Here is a 14,262-nt window from a genome sequence, read left to right as displayed (position 1 = left end):
GACTTAGATTTTTGCTGGCCTTGTAAGTTGCTTTGGATAAAAGCGTCTGTATGACTAAATGTAAATGTAAATCTTTTATAGATGGATAAGGGCTGATTGATGAATTTTGTATAGGGGTTTGCACACTATAAATTAGATTCATAAGTTTCCAAGGAATATCTATCAGTTGGGAGTGTGTTTTCTTTTTGTTTAACATAGTTAATTCAAGTTTTGGGTCACTGAAGAACGTGTGTCCGTTTTTTTAAAAATGGTGGGGCAAATGTGTGAAACTACAGAGCACAGGAAGGGACGTGGTTGAAAAAAGGTGATGATGGGGATGAAGTGAATCCCAGTTTTATTAAAGCCATCTTAGCCATTGAGAAAAAACTGTAAAAGAAAGGAAAGCATCCATCCATGTGTTATTTATATTTTAGTAACAATCTCTAAAATAATATTCACTATTTCAAATAGTTCAGAAGGACATATGACAGGAAATATTTATTTTATTTTTCATAAAGTATTATACAGAATAAAATGTGTGATTAAAAAAAAACTCCCTATCTTACTTTCTAAATGTGTAAGGCAACAACCAAATCCACATGGCCATCAATCTGAAATAAAATGTGTATTTCATAATAGGTAGGTTTCAATAGGTATTTACAGTAAGTTGAATAATTATATGTAGAATGGGCTTGTTTGTCTGAATTTATATGAAGCTACTACTGTTTTATGGCTTTCTGAATAAAAGAAAGAAATTATGATCATAAAAACTTAAGATTTACGTTTATTAAGTAGCTAATATGTTCTGCTGGAGTCCCCGATCTGGCCCACAGGTTGGTATTTGCCTCCTTGTGCTGGCCTACACCGAGTTTACTCCAGTGTCACTCAGTTGTATGAAACCCAATCATCGACTTTCGCGCCATTCTTGACAAACAGGGCGGAAGTTTATCCAGTCACGTGGTGCATTATCCTCCGTAACTTTCGCGCCACCAACAAATACCGCCTCTCCCCGTTGAAAGACGTGACGTGATTGGCTGCGGAACACGTCAGACTCGCGCCACTTCTTGCACTGCGACCGGGGAGAAACTCGAGCTTCAAGTGAATTAATACGGGAATCTTGGGACGAGAACAATTTTTATTTAAACTGCATTTTCGTTCAAGGTATCTTTAACATTCCGGAATCGAGTTGTCTAATCTGAGGAACTATAGCCATGGCTCCTAAGGATTATGCGGCAGAGAAAGGTAATGGGTTACCCTCAATAATAACTGTATGGCAGCAACAGGTTGGCCTCAATAGGTAAGCTATTAGCGTTAACTCAGGGACTTATCTAAAATGTTATTCCCTTATGTAATTATTGTTAACTGTATCATGTTCTGAGTTCAGAGTCTGGAAATATATTGTTTTTGTGCACTCTAAAACTGTCAAGCCTGTCTTATCTCCTCATTTGCCCCTTTACACCAAACGTTCACGTTAACGCTAACTCGCTTTTCTTTGGTCGCAAAGCTGGAAAATATGGATATTGGTTTGCATGTAACGTTATGCTGCACAGTCCACTTAAACTGAGATATGCGAAGCTGATGTGTACCTTGAAGTTGCAGACTTTTGTAGTCGTTTGTGAGCTTGTGACCCGGATGGATCCGCTTAAACAAAGAGCAGGCGCCAGTGTGCAAGCACGTGTCCAACAATAACTTGCATTTAAGCTAGCGGTAGTACGCTAATATAGTAAGAGAGCAGGTTCGTGGGGGTGGGGGGGGGGATAGTAAAGGAGAAAAAAAAAAGATTTTACGGTTATAAGTTTTCCTGCACGGCTTGCTCTATATGCAATGGCCAAACCTGGCCTGTTAAAGCGAAAAGCGGATATAACTTTAGTTTGCGTATTATTTAGCATGTTCACCTGAGTTTTTCTGACCTTACTAAAAGAAGGTTACGAGCACGAATCCGTGAAAAGTCTGATCCATACAAGATTAGGTGACGTTAATTCACGACGGCCTGACGTAACGTTGACATGAACGTAAAGTTAAATGTAGTTGCCACGCGACTCCTTTTGTTTCTCAGCGGTGTAAGTAACTCCTCAAGTGACGTCTCGTTACGTTAAATACCTGTCAACATTCAACGATGTGTTAACCGGCGATGTTCCTAATTAGCTCTTTCATTTAAGTAGCAAACCCATCGAAACCCACAATGCACACGTTTGCGTATTGCCTGAAAACATTTGTTTTCACTAAACATTGACGGACTGCTCTTACCTGAAGTTACGTTAGCATGCTAGTTAGTTAGCTATTTAAGTAATTAATTATATGCCGTTGTGCAGTCGCATGAGACTGTAACAACTTGGTTAGTCGGCTGATGATTTAATGCCCCGCTAAAGGGTGACATACTGAGAACGGCTTGGTGCTGTTTGAGTCCCCAAGAAGTTTCGACACAAACCTGGATTTTAACGTTATATCCACCCAACGCATATTCAAAAGTTATTATGGCCACATATGGCCCAAAGGAACGTTAATGAAAACTAGTAACCAAATATAACAATTTGCTTGCCGTTTCACTTAAAGCTGCCACGGTAATGCAACTATTTGCATATTTGCCTTGAACCTACAGCGGGAAGTTTACATGTCTCACTCCCTAATCTATTAAATTTATAGGATTAGGCCGATCGAATTGAAAAGTTTTACGTGGAGTCTGTCCATCGTCGGACATTAAGCTATCAACAACGAGTCAACGGCGTCTTAATCGTTTAGGTATGTTAACAGTAACCTAGCTAGCTAAAATCGATACCAGACCAGGGCTACGTATTCAACACAACCCCGCTACCCCAAGCTAGCGTTAGAAGATGGCTGGCCATGGGTTGAAAACAACAGTCGGGATTATGTTTGAGAGCGGAGGGGTCGCGGAGGGATATCGGAGTAGAGAGGCACACAAGCCATGTGCTGCTTTGTTTACAATAACATCCTCGAACAGAGAAATATTAAATCCGTGCTGCCGTTTTTCCGATACAGCGTCTAAGTAAGTTGACGGTTTTAATTACTGTATCACGACTAGTTTCGTGTGTTTTGAACGTGCGTTTAAATATTTGTAGTTGTAGCTCTTTCGAGAAGTGAAGCATATCTTCCCCAAAAAAATGGACACTGAACTCAGCGCGCCTGTTGTATTTACATTCTTGCCCTGAAGGTATCTACTGCGTAATATCGTCAGTATCTCTGTAAAGGTGTTTTAGTGCGTACATTTAAACCGAATTTGGCTTATGCAGCATCATCAGATGGTGGTTTACTGTAGGCAATACCAATAGTGACTCATCGACATTACAGGATGCCGTGTTACTCAACAAAGGGGGTCGTCGCAGGACAACAAACTAGCTCCCAGAGTGTAGGCCCACTTTTGAGGGGTAGTGGTAAACAATATTTTCAGCAGCTTTTAAACTTGAAAAGCAGCTTTGATGCTAAGGAGGCAATTGAAATGGTAGGATCAGTAAAGAGTTCATTGCCTGTACACATAGCCTGACAGCCTCTACCTAAGGTCTGCTGGATGTGGCCTGTGTTTTTCTGTGGAATAATGCTGAGTTGTTTTTGTTTTGCAGAGAAGTGCAAAAGGTTCCTACAGGAGTTCTACACAGAAGATGACAGTGGGAAGAAGGTGTTCAAATATGGAGCTCAACTTGTAAGTTTAGTAAACGAATAAGTGTGTTACCTTGACATTGTAGCCTTTTATTACGCCAATGTAAATACAATTTAAGGGAATAAAAACTGATGTATATCAGAGTACTGGGTTTTGTGTGTGTAATTTTAGATGTAACTTCTATCGTACAATTTGAACAATTAAATTTTTTTCTAATCAATGCTTTTAAATCTAGAGGTAGTTATTCTTTGAATATTTGTCATCAGTTTCAAATGTTCATACAAAATGCATGTCATTTGGATGTAAGTGTTAAAACTGAAAACAATTTCTATTTAATGTAAAGGTTTGGCTCAAGCAAAACATGACATGTATCAGTTATACAGTAATTGTGTGTCTGCATGAACTACCACATCCTGTTCAAGCTTGTTGAATTGTAGTGTTATTGTTATTGAGCAGTATGTGCAGCATGATGTAATTAAGTTGTTAATTTAATAATAATACTTGTCATGCAGGTGGCACTGGCACACAGAGAGCAGGTGTCTCTATACGTGGAACTGGATGATGTGGCTGAAGAGGACCCTGAGCTGGTTGAGAGCATCTCTGAGAATGCCAAACGTTACAGTGGACTGTTTGCTGATGCTGTTCACGAGCTGCTGCCAGAATACAAAGAAAGAGATGTACGTAAATGTTCACAGTTCAAAGCATTTTAAAAACGAACTTTTGTGACTAATGTAAAAAAATTAAAATTGTATTAATTGTAATGTGTAAGATTCAAACTTGTATTGAGAATTTCCAAAGTTAATTCAGTCATTGCATACCTTCAATGCTTTTGTCACATCCAGATTGTGGCCAAAGATTCCCTAGATGTGTACATTGAGCACAGGTTGATGATGGAACAGAGAGGCCATGACCCTGCAGACACCCGAGATGCCCGTAACCAATACCCACCTGAACTTATGAGGAGATTGTAAGCTGGGTTATATTTGGAGTTTTGTTTTGTTTTGTTTTTCCTGCCTTCTTCTGACATAACATTATTTCCTTTTTATTTTCCCAGTGAGTTGTACTTTAAACCCCCCAGCACTGCTAAACCTAAAGTGGTGCGTGATGTGCGAGCTGACAGCATCGGCCATCTGGTGACTGTTCGAGGCATAGTTACCCGCGCCACTGAAGTCAAACCTATGATGGCCGTAGCTACTTACACTTGTGACCAGTGTGGTGCTGAGACCTACCAGCCAGTGAGTTTGGATTAAAATCTCAAAATCAGTTGGGTCCTATGATGACGTTAAAACCTATAATGTATTAATTGTGCTTTCTTGCCCTTCAGATCCAATCTCCCTCCTTCATGCCCCTCGTCATGTGTCCCAGCCAGGAGTGTGTCACCAACAAATCTGGAGGTCGTCTTTACTTGCAGACCAGAGGCTCTAAATTTGTCAAATTTCAGGAGCTACGTATTCAGGAACATGTAAGGATTGTATCAAATTAAATATTCACTGGTTGTAGTAAAGTACTATGATAGAGGAAGTATTTTTCCATCCCTTATGAGTTCTTTTGTTAATTGTGCCACAGAGTGACCAGGTGCCTGTTGGAAATATTCCAAGAAGCATGTCTGTGTATGCTCGTGGAGAAAACACGCGGCTTGCCCAGCCAGGAGACCATGTAGCTATCACAGGAGTCTTCCTCCCTCTTTTGCGCACGGGTTTTAAACAAGCAGTTCAGGTAGGAGGTTTTTTGCCAATCCACACTGCACCACATGGACTAACTTATGAGAAAATGTATTATAAAGCAGACTTTAGGAACAGTATATGAGCTAATACTGTCCAAGTTCCTGAACTAATCTCTGTTGAAGACACTGCACAACCCTTGTCAATAAAATGTCTTGTTTGTTAACTTATTTAGGGCCTTCTGTCAGAAACCTACCTGGAGGCAAATAGCATCACGCTCATGAACAAGACCGAGGACGATGAGCTCGGAAACGAGGAACTGACTGAAGAGGAGCTGCGTAGCATCACGGGTAGGTGGTCTGTACAGGCAATGACTCTACATAACATTAACAGATTGGTGTGTCAAAGTAAAGCTAATTGTCCTTCTTCTTGCAGATGAAGGATTTTATGAGAAACTAGCTGGCTCAATAGCACCAGAGATCTATGGACATGAAGATGTTAAAAAGGCACTGCTGCTGCTGCTGGTTGGAGGAGTAGAACAGGCACCGAAAGGCATGAAAATCAGAGGTGAGCACTGACATGAGCCCCGTTAACCTTTTATCAAGTAAACAATCGCACAGGGAGTTTTTGTCACTCATGTATTGCTGTTGTCTGTCTCCTGCCATGGCATTTTTTGTTCCCCAGCTGAGCAGAGCAGTAATTGCTTCTGTAAAATTCACTGAATCACATTACGACAATTCTCAGTAGGATGGATTGGTACAGTGAATTATCTGTAACGTTTAAAAGTTGGATCAAATAAGGGGGGGGAATTATTTAAATAGAGTAACCACAGTTTGTTCTGGGGCATGTTCCCCTTCCCCCAGATAAATGATAATAAGCACAACTTTTTTCTTTTAAAAGATCTTTTTAAAATGGCAGCATTCTTCTGGTTTTGTTTCTTCTCCTTAAGGCAACATAAACATCTGCCTTATGGGAGACCCAGGAGTTGCCAAGTCCCAACTTCTCTCCTACATTGATCGTCTTGCCCCTCGGAGTAAGTAGAGCCATGCTTGTTGGATTTAAAGTCCTATATCTGGTTTAATATTTTATCCAGTAAGGCATTTGATTTACATGGGGTAAAATATTAACTTTTGATGTGACGGCCTAACTAAGAAACAATAGAATAAAGGCTGCATATGTCAATGTGGGGTTTTGGACACTAGATACATTTATGAAATGACAAAATGGATAAAAGCCATAGTGGAGACAATCTGAGAAATGTTTACGCATGTCTAAGTTCACCTGGGTTCACCTCTGTTCTTTAGGCCAGTACACTACAGGTCGTGGATCATCCGGTGTTGGTCTAACTGCTGCGGTCATGCGTGACCCCTTAACTGGTGAAATGATGCTGGAAGGTGGAGCCTTAGTGCTGGCTGACTTGGGCATCTGCTGCATCGATGAGTTTGACAAGATGGCAGATGCTGACCGCACAGCCATCCATGAAGTGATGGAACAGCAGACCATTTCCATTGCAAAGGTAATGAGAATCATATTTGGAAGTCATTGCTTAACATCTTGGTACTTTTTTCTTCTTTTTTTTCAAAATAAATTCTCCAATGTCATGTTGCCTGTTACTCTTGTCAGGCTGGGATCATGACGTCCTTGAATGCCCGTTGCTCTATTCTGGCCGCAGCAAACCCTGCCTATGGACGCTACAATCCCAGGAAGAGTATTGAGCAGAACATTCAGCTGCCAGCTGCTCTTCTCTCCCGTTTCGACCTCCTGTGGCTGATCCAGGACAAGCCAGATGCAGATGCTGACCTGCGTCTGGCCCAGCACATTACATACGTCCACCAGCACTCCCGACAGCCACCCACTCACTTCACCCCCATCGACATGAAATTGATGAGGTTTGTAGGCAAAAGGCTTTGTTGTTCTCAATTCACTTACCCTAAAGTTTACCTGGATTAACCCCAGGGAGGATTTGGGGTTAAGTATTAACATTGTGCATCTAAAATAAAATGTCCTTAGGCGTTACATTGCTCTGTGTAAGAAGCGGCAGCCTGTGGTCCCAGAGTCGCTGGCTAATTACATTACAGCTGCTTATGTGGAAATGAGGAAAGAAGCCAGAGTCAGCAAAGACACCACCTTCACCTCTGCCCGTACCCTGCTCTCCATCCTTCGCCTCTCTACTGCCCTGGTGAGAACTACAATGACACTCCGTTTGCTGTAGGTGGCTGGAAACTATGACAGGCCACTTACTGAAATAGTCATATGGCAGGTCTTCAGATGTGTTGGACATTTGTTTACTTGAAATTACAGCTGCAAGTAGACAGAAGACAATGTATTTATTTTCCATATTTTTTAATAAAAATTTGTTTTAAATAAACTTTTTAAAATACCTTTTTTAATGGACATTTACAGGTGTCCCATTTCAGATATATAGTTTTGCAATTGGATTGTTTATGCTCTTCTCTGTGCCTTCATGCTAGCTCCATGGTCCAGTGTGTGATAAAGTGCTTACAGTGCAGGTAGTGATGATAACCTGGTCTACTGCAGTGTGAGCACTTCTATCCCTCGCTGGTCAAAAAAAGAGCTCCAGTCTCCAAATCACTGAAGTTGAGTCATCGTTCTGGGTGACTCAGCAATAGTAAATCAGATTAATGTGTCCATTAATTTTTTACAACAGTGTATTTTGTGCTTTTGCTTTCTAAAAGTTCTCAGTAAGATTGTAAAGTGGGAAAAGCAAATACTTTCTGAATGAGAGCCTTTGAATTTGATTTGTTCCCAGCCTCTGGCTGCTAAAAGTGCTGTTTGTGCAGGTAGCAGTCTTCCACCTACTGCAAAACCAGCACTTCAGGCAGACAGGTTGGCAAAGTGCTGCATAGACACATCCACAAGGGGGCAAAACATTGTCTCAACTTTAAAAGTTTTGAATGCTTCACGGCTGCACATCAACTAAACAATGGAGTTTGTCCAAATGCTACAGATTGCTACAGTATTTCACCTATGAGAAGTGTAAGAGGTTTTTTGATCTTGGCCAGCTTTGCAGGGTGGGCAGTCAGCCTGTGTGCAGAGCAGCTGTGCAAACCCATGCAAAACTGACCAAGGCTGGAACTGTCGTCAGTTTCCTCTACATTTAAACTTGAGATTTTTTTTTTTTCTCTTTTGTGGTTTTTAATTTCATCCTGGAAAGAGACTAGCTGGTGTTGAGAGGCGGAGACTTGGGCAATTGCCGGCCATCCCAGAGGGCATTGCACTTGTCTCGGTCTGACAGTGTCGGCACAACGCAGCCTACGTGAATCAAGATGCACCTACTATATGTATATTTACTTGTTGTCCGCTGTATTTCAATTACCATATTCGTTTCCTTTAAATGCCTTCTTTAGGCCCGCCTTCGCATGATGGACACTGTGGAAAAGGAGGATGTCAATGAAGCAATGAGGTTGATGGAGATGTCAAAGGACTCACTACAAGCTGACAAGTCCAGCAACACAAGGTTAGTGTTAACACTGGAACCTGATCAGTCTTAATGGTGACATGATTTGGGGTAAAACTCCAAAAGGAGACCAGATGTTGGTGGACCTAGAACCCAATTAATTAACCGCCTGTAACAGTATAGCATGAAGTAGCAGGCATAGAGGAAACTGTAAAACTTCTGGATTTTTATGGAGCTGTAGTCGCACGCTGAACCCCTGTTCTGGAGTCTGTGCTTGGGAAGATTCTAGAGGCTTTTTATGGAAGGGCGAGAGATCACGTCTTAGGTCTCTTTTTAAAGAAATTGTCTTTTACACAGATTCATCTTTACTTTCTTTTTAATTATAATGACATGATTGATAATACAGTCATTCGTTTACTTTGCATATTAGGCCGGAGGCCTTAGCACAAAGCCTGCCTAACCAACAGTTGATCTAACCATGTCATTCTAAAAGCTCACTAATTACCACAGAATTTATTTGTTAAAAAAAAATCAGAGATTAAAAACAATTTGTGGCTTCTAAAAGGATGTTGGTCCAAATCTTTATTTCTTAATATCACAATTAACGTCGTAATAACTTTATTTTTAAGCACTTAACTGTCCTTGTCTCACAATGAGTAAAGAAACAAGACTGTTTTTCCCAGATCTAAAAATTTTGAATCCATTTTAATTGTGTATAGAACCCAGCGTCCAGCAGATGTCATCTTCTCTCTGGTGCGTGAGCTTGCCACAGAGGGCGCAGCAGGCCGTGGAGGAGCCAACGGGGTGGTTCGCATGTCTGAGGCAGAGCAGCGTTGCGTCTCACGGGGCTTCACCCCTGCCCAGTTCCAGGAGGCTTTGGAGGAATATGAGGAACTCAATGTGTGGCAGGTCAACCAGGCTCGCACCCGCGTCACCTTTGTCTAAAGATACTGGGACGTGTGGCCAAACATGGTGCGTTTCACCTGCCTCAGTAGGAAGCTCTACTGAGGGCTTTCTACAGACTGAAAAAGAAGCTCTTTATTTTTCCTCCTTCAGTGTGTTTGTAACACAAGTCAAGCAGAACCTGGACATGTTTTAAGTGGGCCTTTTTGCAGGTACACCTTGTGTTTGGGGGCCGTAACTTTTTAAGTTTAAGATTCCTGCTCACTGGTAAAATGTTTGTAAATATGTATTTCAGAAAGTGAATTGTGTAGAGCTATCTGTGGTTTAGAGCTTAAAAGTTCCATTTGACATTGAAAATTTCTGTATATTTTACTCTTTATAATGCACATTAGGCAAGATAAATCACCATTGACAAGTTATAATAAATTGCTTTGGAAATGTGTTTGATTCTTTGTTTTTGTGCACATTAAATATGCATTTGTGCTGATACTTCTATGCAAAGCAACTTGTAAGTTGGTTATAAAGTAAGCAGAAAATCAAAAACTGCAAGACCCTAAGCAAAGTGCTTTGGAAAGTTTGTTTCATGAAGTGGGATGAAACGATGTCACAGTCCATTCTGAACACCTGGTTTCCCGCTAAAGCAACATTGACATAATTGCTGCTTTCAGTAACAACGTGTACATGTCTTGCCCATAAAACATGCTAACATACGTTTTCACTATAGTTTGGTCTGTAAAACTGAAAATTATCCATTCCAAGCTTCCTGAGGCCCAAGGCATCTGGGAAAGAAACGTGTATAGTTGGGCACTGTAGAGATGGTAATATTCACAATAGTGAAAAATATATAATTAAAAGTCCTGTATTGGAAATGTCATTTGGTATCTTGCTGCAGATCGATTACTTTTTAATCATTTTTAAACAGTTCACATGCTGTTATGTTTAATGTAATACTGATGATACTTAAGTTTTTTATTTATGCAGTCTCTTGTGCATCAAACAATGTGTGTTTTGGTAAGAAGTGTTATCCAACCTCAGTCGGTAATGATACGGTGACTACAAAATCTACAGTGCTTGAGGAACAGTAGTCTTATATTCCACCTCGGTGGGAAAAGGAAGAGATGTCACATTTAGGAAGTGGAGACTAAATGATGTTTGTAATGTTTAGCCAAACTGCTAAAACTGACCGAAATGCATCACTGTATGGGAAACTACCTGTGTATTGTATAGCACAATGTGTTGCTATGCTGAAAACACTAATTATATGTCACCATCTTGTAAGAATGCATTTTTAGCTCCATTTCAAGCATGTTAGATTTAGTGGCAAACATGCCAAGACATAAACAAGATCAGATAGTTGATAGCCTTCCTTTGAATCATAGAACACATATTTTCAAAAGCAGGTGTTCTCTGTGTAAAAATAACCACCTTTAGCTTCTCAGAGCAGTTTAGAAATCTCTAAACTGTTAGTTATGTTCAAGGGTGTGCAGTTTGACATCTTTTTTTCTTTCTTTTGGCTGAGATACTGTGTTAGTAGGCACCATTTTCCCCACAGTTGCAGTTGTCCCAGCAGGTGATACTTTCCTTGCAGACTTAATGGGGAGTTTCCATTTGAAGTCTATTCTCTTTATGGCTTTGCTGCCTAAGTCCAGGGGCTTTTATTCTTGATTGGCGCCTAGGGTCTCACAGTAAACCATATTAAAAAGAGGGGCGGAGACAGGGTTTCGGTCTCTTTCGTCTATAATCCTATTGGACAGGGGATGATGTTTCAGGACAACGGACACACTGAGGTGTATTTAACCCACTCATCCCTGTTAATGCGTTGAAGACGGCCTCCTGAGCCAGGTGAGTAACTTGAAAAAGTTAGATGGTGAACTTTATCTTTTGTAGCTTTTGTTCTGTTTTATTTGTTTATTTTAGGATAATGGGTCTCCCGGGAAACATGTCTTTTGCATAACATCAAGATAATTGTTTTCCTGTAAAACAATAAATTTAACTTTGCAAATTAACGTTTGCAAATCTGTGGCTCATTAAAATGTATGCAGCTTGGTCTCTATTGTTACTAAAGGGGATTGGAGGATCTTGTTGGGTGGGTGATGACATTAGTTTTAAAATGTTATATTTGTTTTGGTAATAAAGTTGCAATGATTTCATATAAAATGTAATGATGCAGGGATTCAAGATGATTTCTACACCATGGTTGATGGGAGCAGTGTGCTATCTGATATTGCTTCCAGGTCAGTTATGTTTCTTTGCCATAAAACACATCTTTCTATATCACTGAATATATACATGCACTAAATATTTTTGTCTTTTAGGTCTGCTGGAGGCCAAATCCCTGCTTAATGACATCAAGCAGGAAGGTAACCACACAAATTAAATCAGTATTTTAATACTAAAGTCTATTTAAGGGACCACACAATGACAGACTCTCCCTCTCACAGCGATGGTCCCTGTTAGTGATGTTAGCATCGGCTCAGAGAAGGCAAATGGTTTCCTGACTCGCTCCAGATCGAAGCGTAACGTGGACCCCAGATGGTACAGAGGGAACCCAGACTTCCAGTCTTACTACAGATACTACAGCAGCATTGGACACACCGAGGGGGTAAGACACAAGGCACTGCTTTATAAAAATTGAAACGATCCCTGCAACAGGATTCAGGCTGTTTATCCAGTGGCAGAGTCAATATCTACAAACATAAACATATGGTCCCTAAAAATGTAAAACATTAGACTTTAAAATACTTTTTTAGCTTTCTGCTGTAAACCATAAATTTTCATAAATGTGTAAAATCAAAAAACATTTCTTCATCTGTGAAGACTCCTTCCATCACAAATCACAAAAACATTTTCTGATGCTGATAACCACATCAATAGCAATGTTGTTATTTGTTTAGATTTCAATTATAATATAAACATATATAATTATAACTTAATTTATTAATTAATAATTATAATATTGCACTAATAATTACAAACAAATAAAACAGGGAAAGGCACTTGTCACATATGCTACAAGGCCATAAAATACATGGAATGATTTATAAGTGCCCATATGTAAATGATAAGTAATGTTTTTTGGCTTAAGTTGGCACAAACTCCACTAAGTTTAAAATAATCTGCCAAAATGTTATTAAAATTGATGACAGTCTTATTGCTATTCTCTGCAAATGAAACTGAGCTGTAAATAGAGAAATCATTTATTCTTATAAAGGTCTAAAGTTGAAATAATTGTCCTTTTTATTCTTAAATTTCGTGGGTTTTTTCTGTCCTCTGCTTGTTCCACGTCGCAGCTCTACGAGATCGACAAGCTGCGGATGCTCTACCAGCAGATGAGGCACCTGGAACAAGCCTATGGCCCCAATGCTTCATATTTTCAGAGTAAACTGGGAGTTCCCATGATCATGTGTGACCCAACTACAGACAAGAGGTGTAAAACTGCCGCTCCTCCTCCACCTCCAATGAAAGGGGTTCCAAAGCCCACAGAGCCCCAGGCAACACCACCTCCTCTTCCTCCTGCTCCATCCATTTCCCAGGCTGATGTTCTTTACTTGTGCAACAGCAAGGACCCCCTCTGCAAGCCCCACATCGTTTACATGCCCACTGGTGCCGTGCCTGTGCTATGCGACCCCCGCTACCACCCTCATTGCACCCCCCAAAAGGCCCCACAAGCCCCTGTGGCAGCAGCACCACAGCCTCCTCCACCTCCACCAAAGAAGGCTGCCCCACCTCCATCGGTGTTCGTCAAGAAGTCTCCCCCAGCCCCCATCCGTACCTTTAAGGGCATGGAGTATGACTGTGACCCCTACTGGGACCCCGACTGCCTGATTGAGCACCCACCCAGGCCCATCAAGGGAAAGATTGTTGTCCGGCCACCGCCTCCAGTGGAGGAGGATGAGGAGGAGGAGAAGGAGGAGGATCACGTGGAGGAACCAGCACCTCCTGCACCCATTGAAAAGAAATTAACCTTCTACCCTTATTCTTACCAATACCCAATGCCCTATAATCCCATGGATGATCTGTACGACCCAGTTCGCTTCAAGTACCCTCAGCCTGCGCATTCTGCTGACGAGCCTGCAGGGGACAGTGAGTAAAAGCTCCGGCTGTGACGGGGAAAAGGTATTTCTCTTTAAACAAACACAAGACTCTGAAAACAGCTGAATGATTCCATGTTTTGCAACATTTTTACCTTTTAGCGTTATTTCAAATCACAGACAACATCCTGTGTATTGTTAAAATGTTGGTTAAAATCTTATGAAATTGACAACCTAACCGTCAGTATGTCAAGAAGCATTAGTGCATCCCTGTAATTCTTTTGTAATGATTTTTCTGTGATAAGAAAATAAAATGTGACAAAAACGGTTTCTCATTGGTGAACAAGCATTTTGACTCAAACAAGAAGACAAAATGGAGAAAAATATCTGCTCCTCCCTTTGCCACATGGCAGGTAAGAGTGGTAAACCAGAAGTGCCAGCGCGCAGCCTCAGGGTCATTCTCTCTCTACTTCTACTGCATATTTAATACCCATATAAATGCTGACTCCTGTTAGACCTCCAAGTCTGCAGATACACCTCCCCATTTTTTCCTGCTCCCCGTCTGTCCAAAAACTCCACAGGCCATCAAACAGCAGGTACATGACTTCAAAAGACAAGCTAACTGCAAACACTCCTGACAATAAACCTGCAGCTAAA

At 40.9% G+C, this 14,262-nt stretch overlaps 2 protein-coding genes across 3 annotated transcripts; both read left to right on the top strand.

Moving 5' to 3' along the window:
- Positions 1–1,023: 1,023 nt before the first annotated feature.
- On the top strand, positions 1,024–10,016 carry mcm7 (minichromosome maintenance complex component 7). 2 transcript variants are annotated; one of them, XM_067519182.1, is made up of 16 exons: positions 2,888–2,961; positions 3,334–3,341; positions 3,555–3,634; positions 4,105–4,269; positions 4,435–4,559; positions 4,647–4,827; positions 4,917–5,054; positions 5,159–5,308; positions 5,489–5,603; positions 5,689–5,820; positions 6,203–6,286; positions 6,558–6,769; positions 6,877–7,142; positions 7,264–7,432; positions 8,622–8,731; positions 9,391–10,016. In XM_067519182.1, the coding sequence occupies exons 1-16, from the start codon at positions 2,903–2,905 to the stop codon at positions 9,614–9,616; spliced, it is 2,220 nt and encodes a 739-aa protein (XP_067375283.1). In that variant the 5' UTR covers positions 2,888–2,902; the 3' UTR covers positions 9,617–10,016. The 2 variants fall into 2 exon arrangements, with proteins under 2 accessions (XP_067375282.1, XP_067375283.1); XM_067519181.1 differs by lacking the exons at positions 2,888–2,961; positions 3,334–3,341 and adding an exon at positions 1,024–1,221.
- A 1,142-nt stretch (positions 10,017–11,158) lies between these two features.
- On the top strand, positions 11,159–13,935 carry and3 (actinodin3). The gene is made up of 5 exons (XM_067518532.1): positions 11,159–11,416; positions 11,745–11,808; positions 11,890–11,934; positions 12,016–12,176; positions 12,865–13,935. The coding sequence occupies exons 2-5, from the start codon at positions 11,754–11,756 to the stop codon at positions 13,663–13,665; spliced, it is 1,062 nt and encodes a 353-aa protein (XP_067374633.1). The 5' UTR covers positions 11,159–11,416; positions 11,745–11,753; the 3' UTR covers positions 13,666–13,935.
- Positions 13,936–14,262: the final 327 nt, after the last annotated feature.

This window comes from Channa argus, chromosome 10 (genome assembly GCF_033026475.1).
Source record: "Channa argus isolate prfri chromosome 10, Channa argus male v1.0, whole genome shotgun sequence".
Classification (NCBI taxonomy): Eukaryota; Metazoa; Chordata; class Actinopteri; order Anabantiformes; family Channidae; genus Channa; species Channa argus.
This window is presented reverse-complemented; position numbering and strand designations above follow the sequence as displayed.

Excerpts from the sequence above, each read along its gene's own strand:
- mcm7 (XM_067519182.1), top strand. The coding sequence starts at position 2,903 with ATGTGCTGCTTTGTTTACAATAACATCCTCGAACAGAGAAATATTAAA. Across the intron at positions 6,770-6,876 it reads AGACCATTTCCATTGCAAAG|GCTGGGATCATGACGTCCTT; the intron begins GTAATGAGAATC and ends TACTCTTGTCAG. Across the intron at positions 7,433-8,621 it reads TTCGCCTCTCTACTGCCCTG|GCCCGCCTTCGCATGATGGA; the intron begins GTGAGAACTACA and ends TGCCTTCTTTAG.
- and3 (XM_067518532.1), top strand. The coding sequence starts at position 11,754 with ATGATTTCTACACCATGGTTGATGGGAGCAGTGTGCTATCTGATATTG. Across the intron at positions 11,935-12,015 it reads TAATGACATCAAGCAGGAAG|CGATGGTCCCTGTTAGTGAT; the intron begins GTAACCACACAA and ends TCCCTCTCACAG. Across the intron at positions 12,177-12,864 it reads GCATTGGACACACCGAGGGG|CTCTACGAGATCGACAAGCT; the intron begins GTAAGACACAAG and ends TCCACGTCGCAG.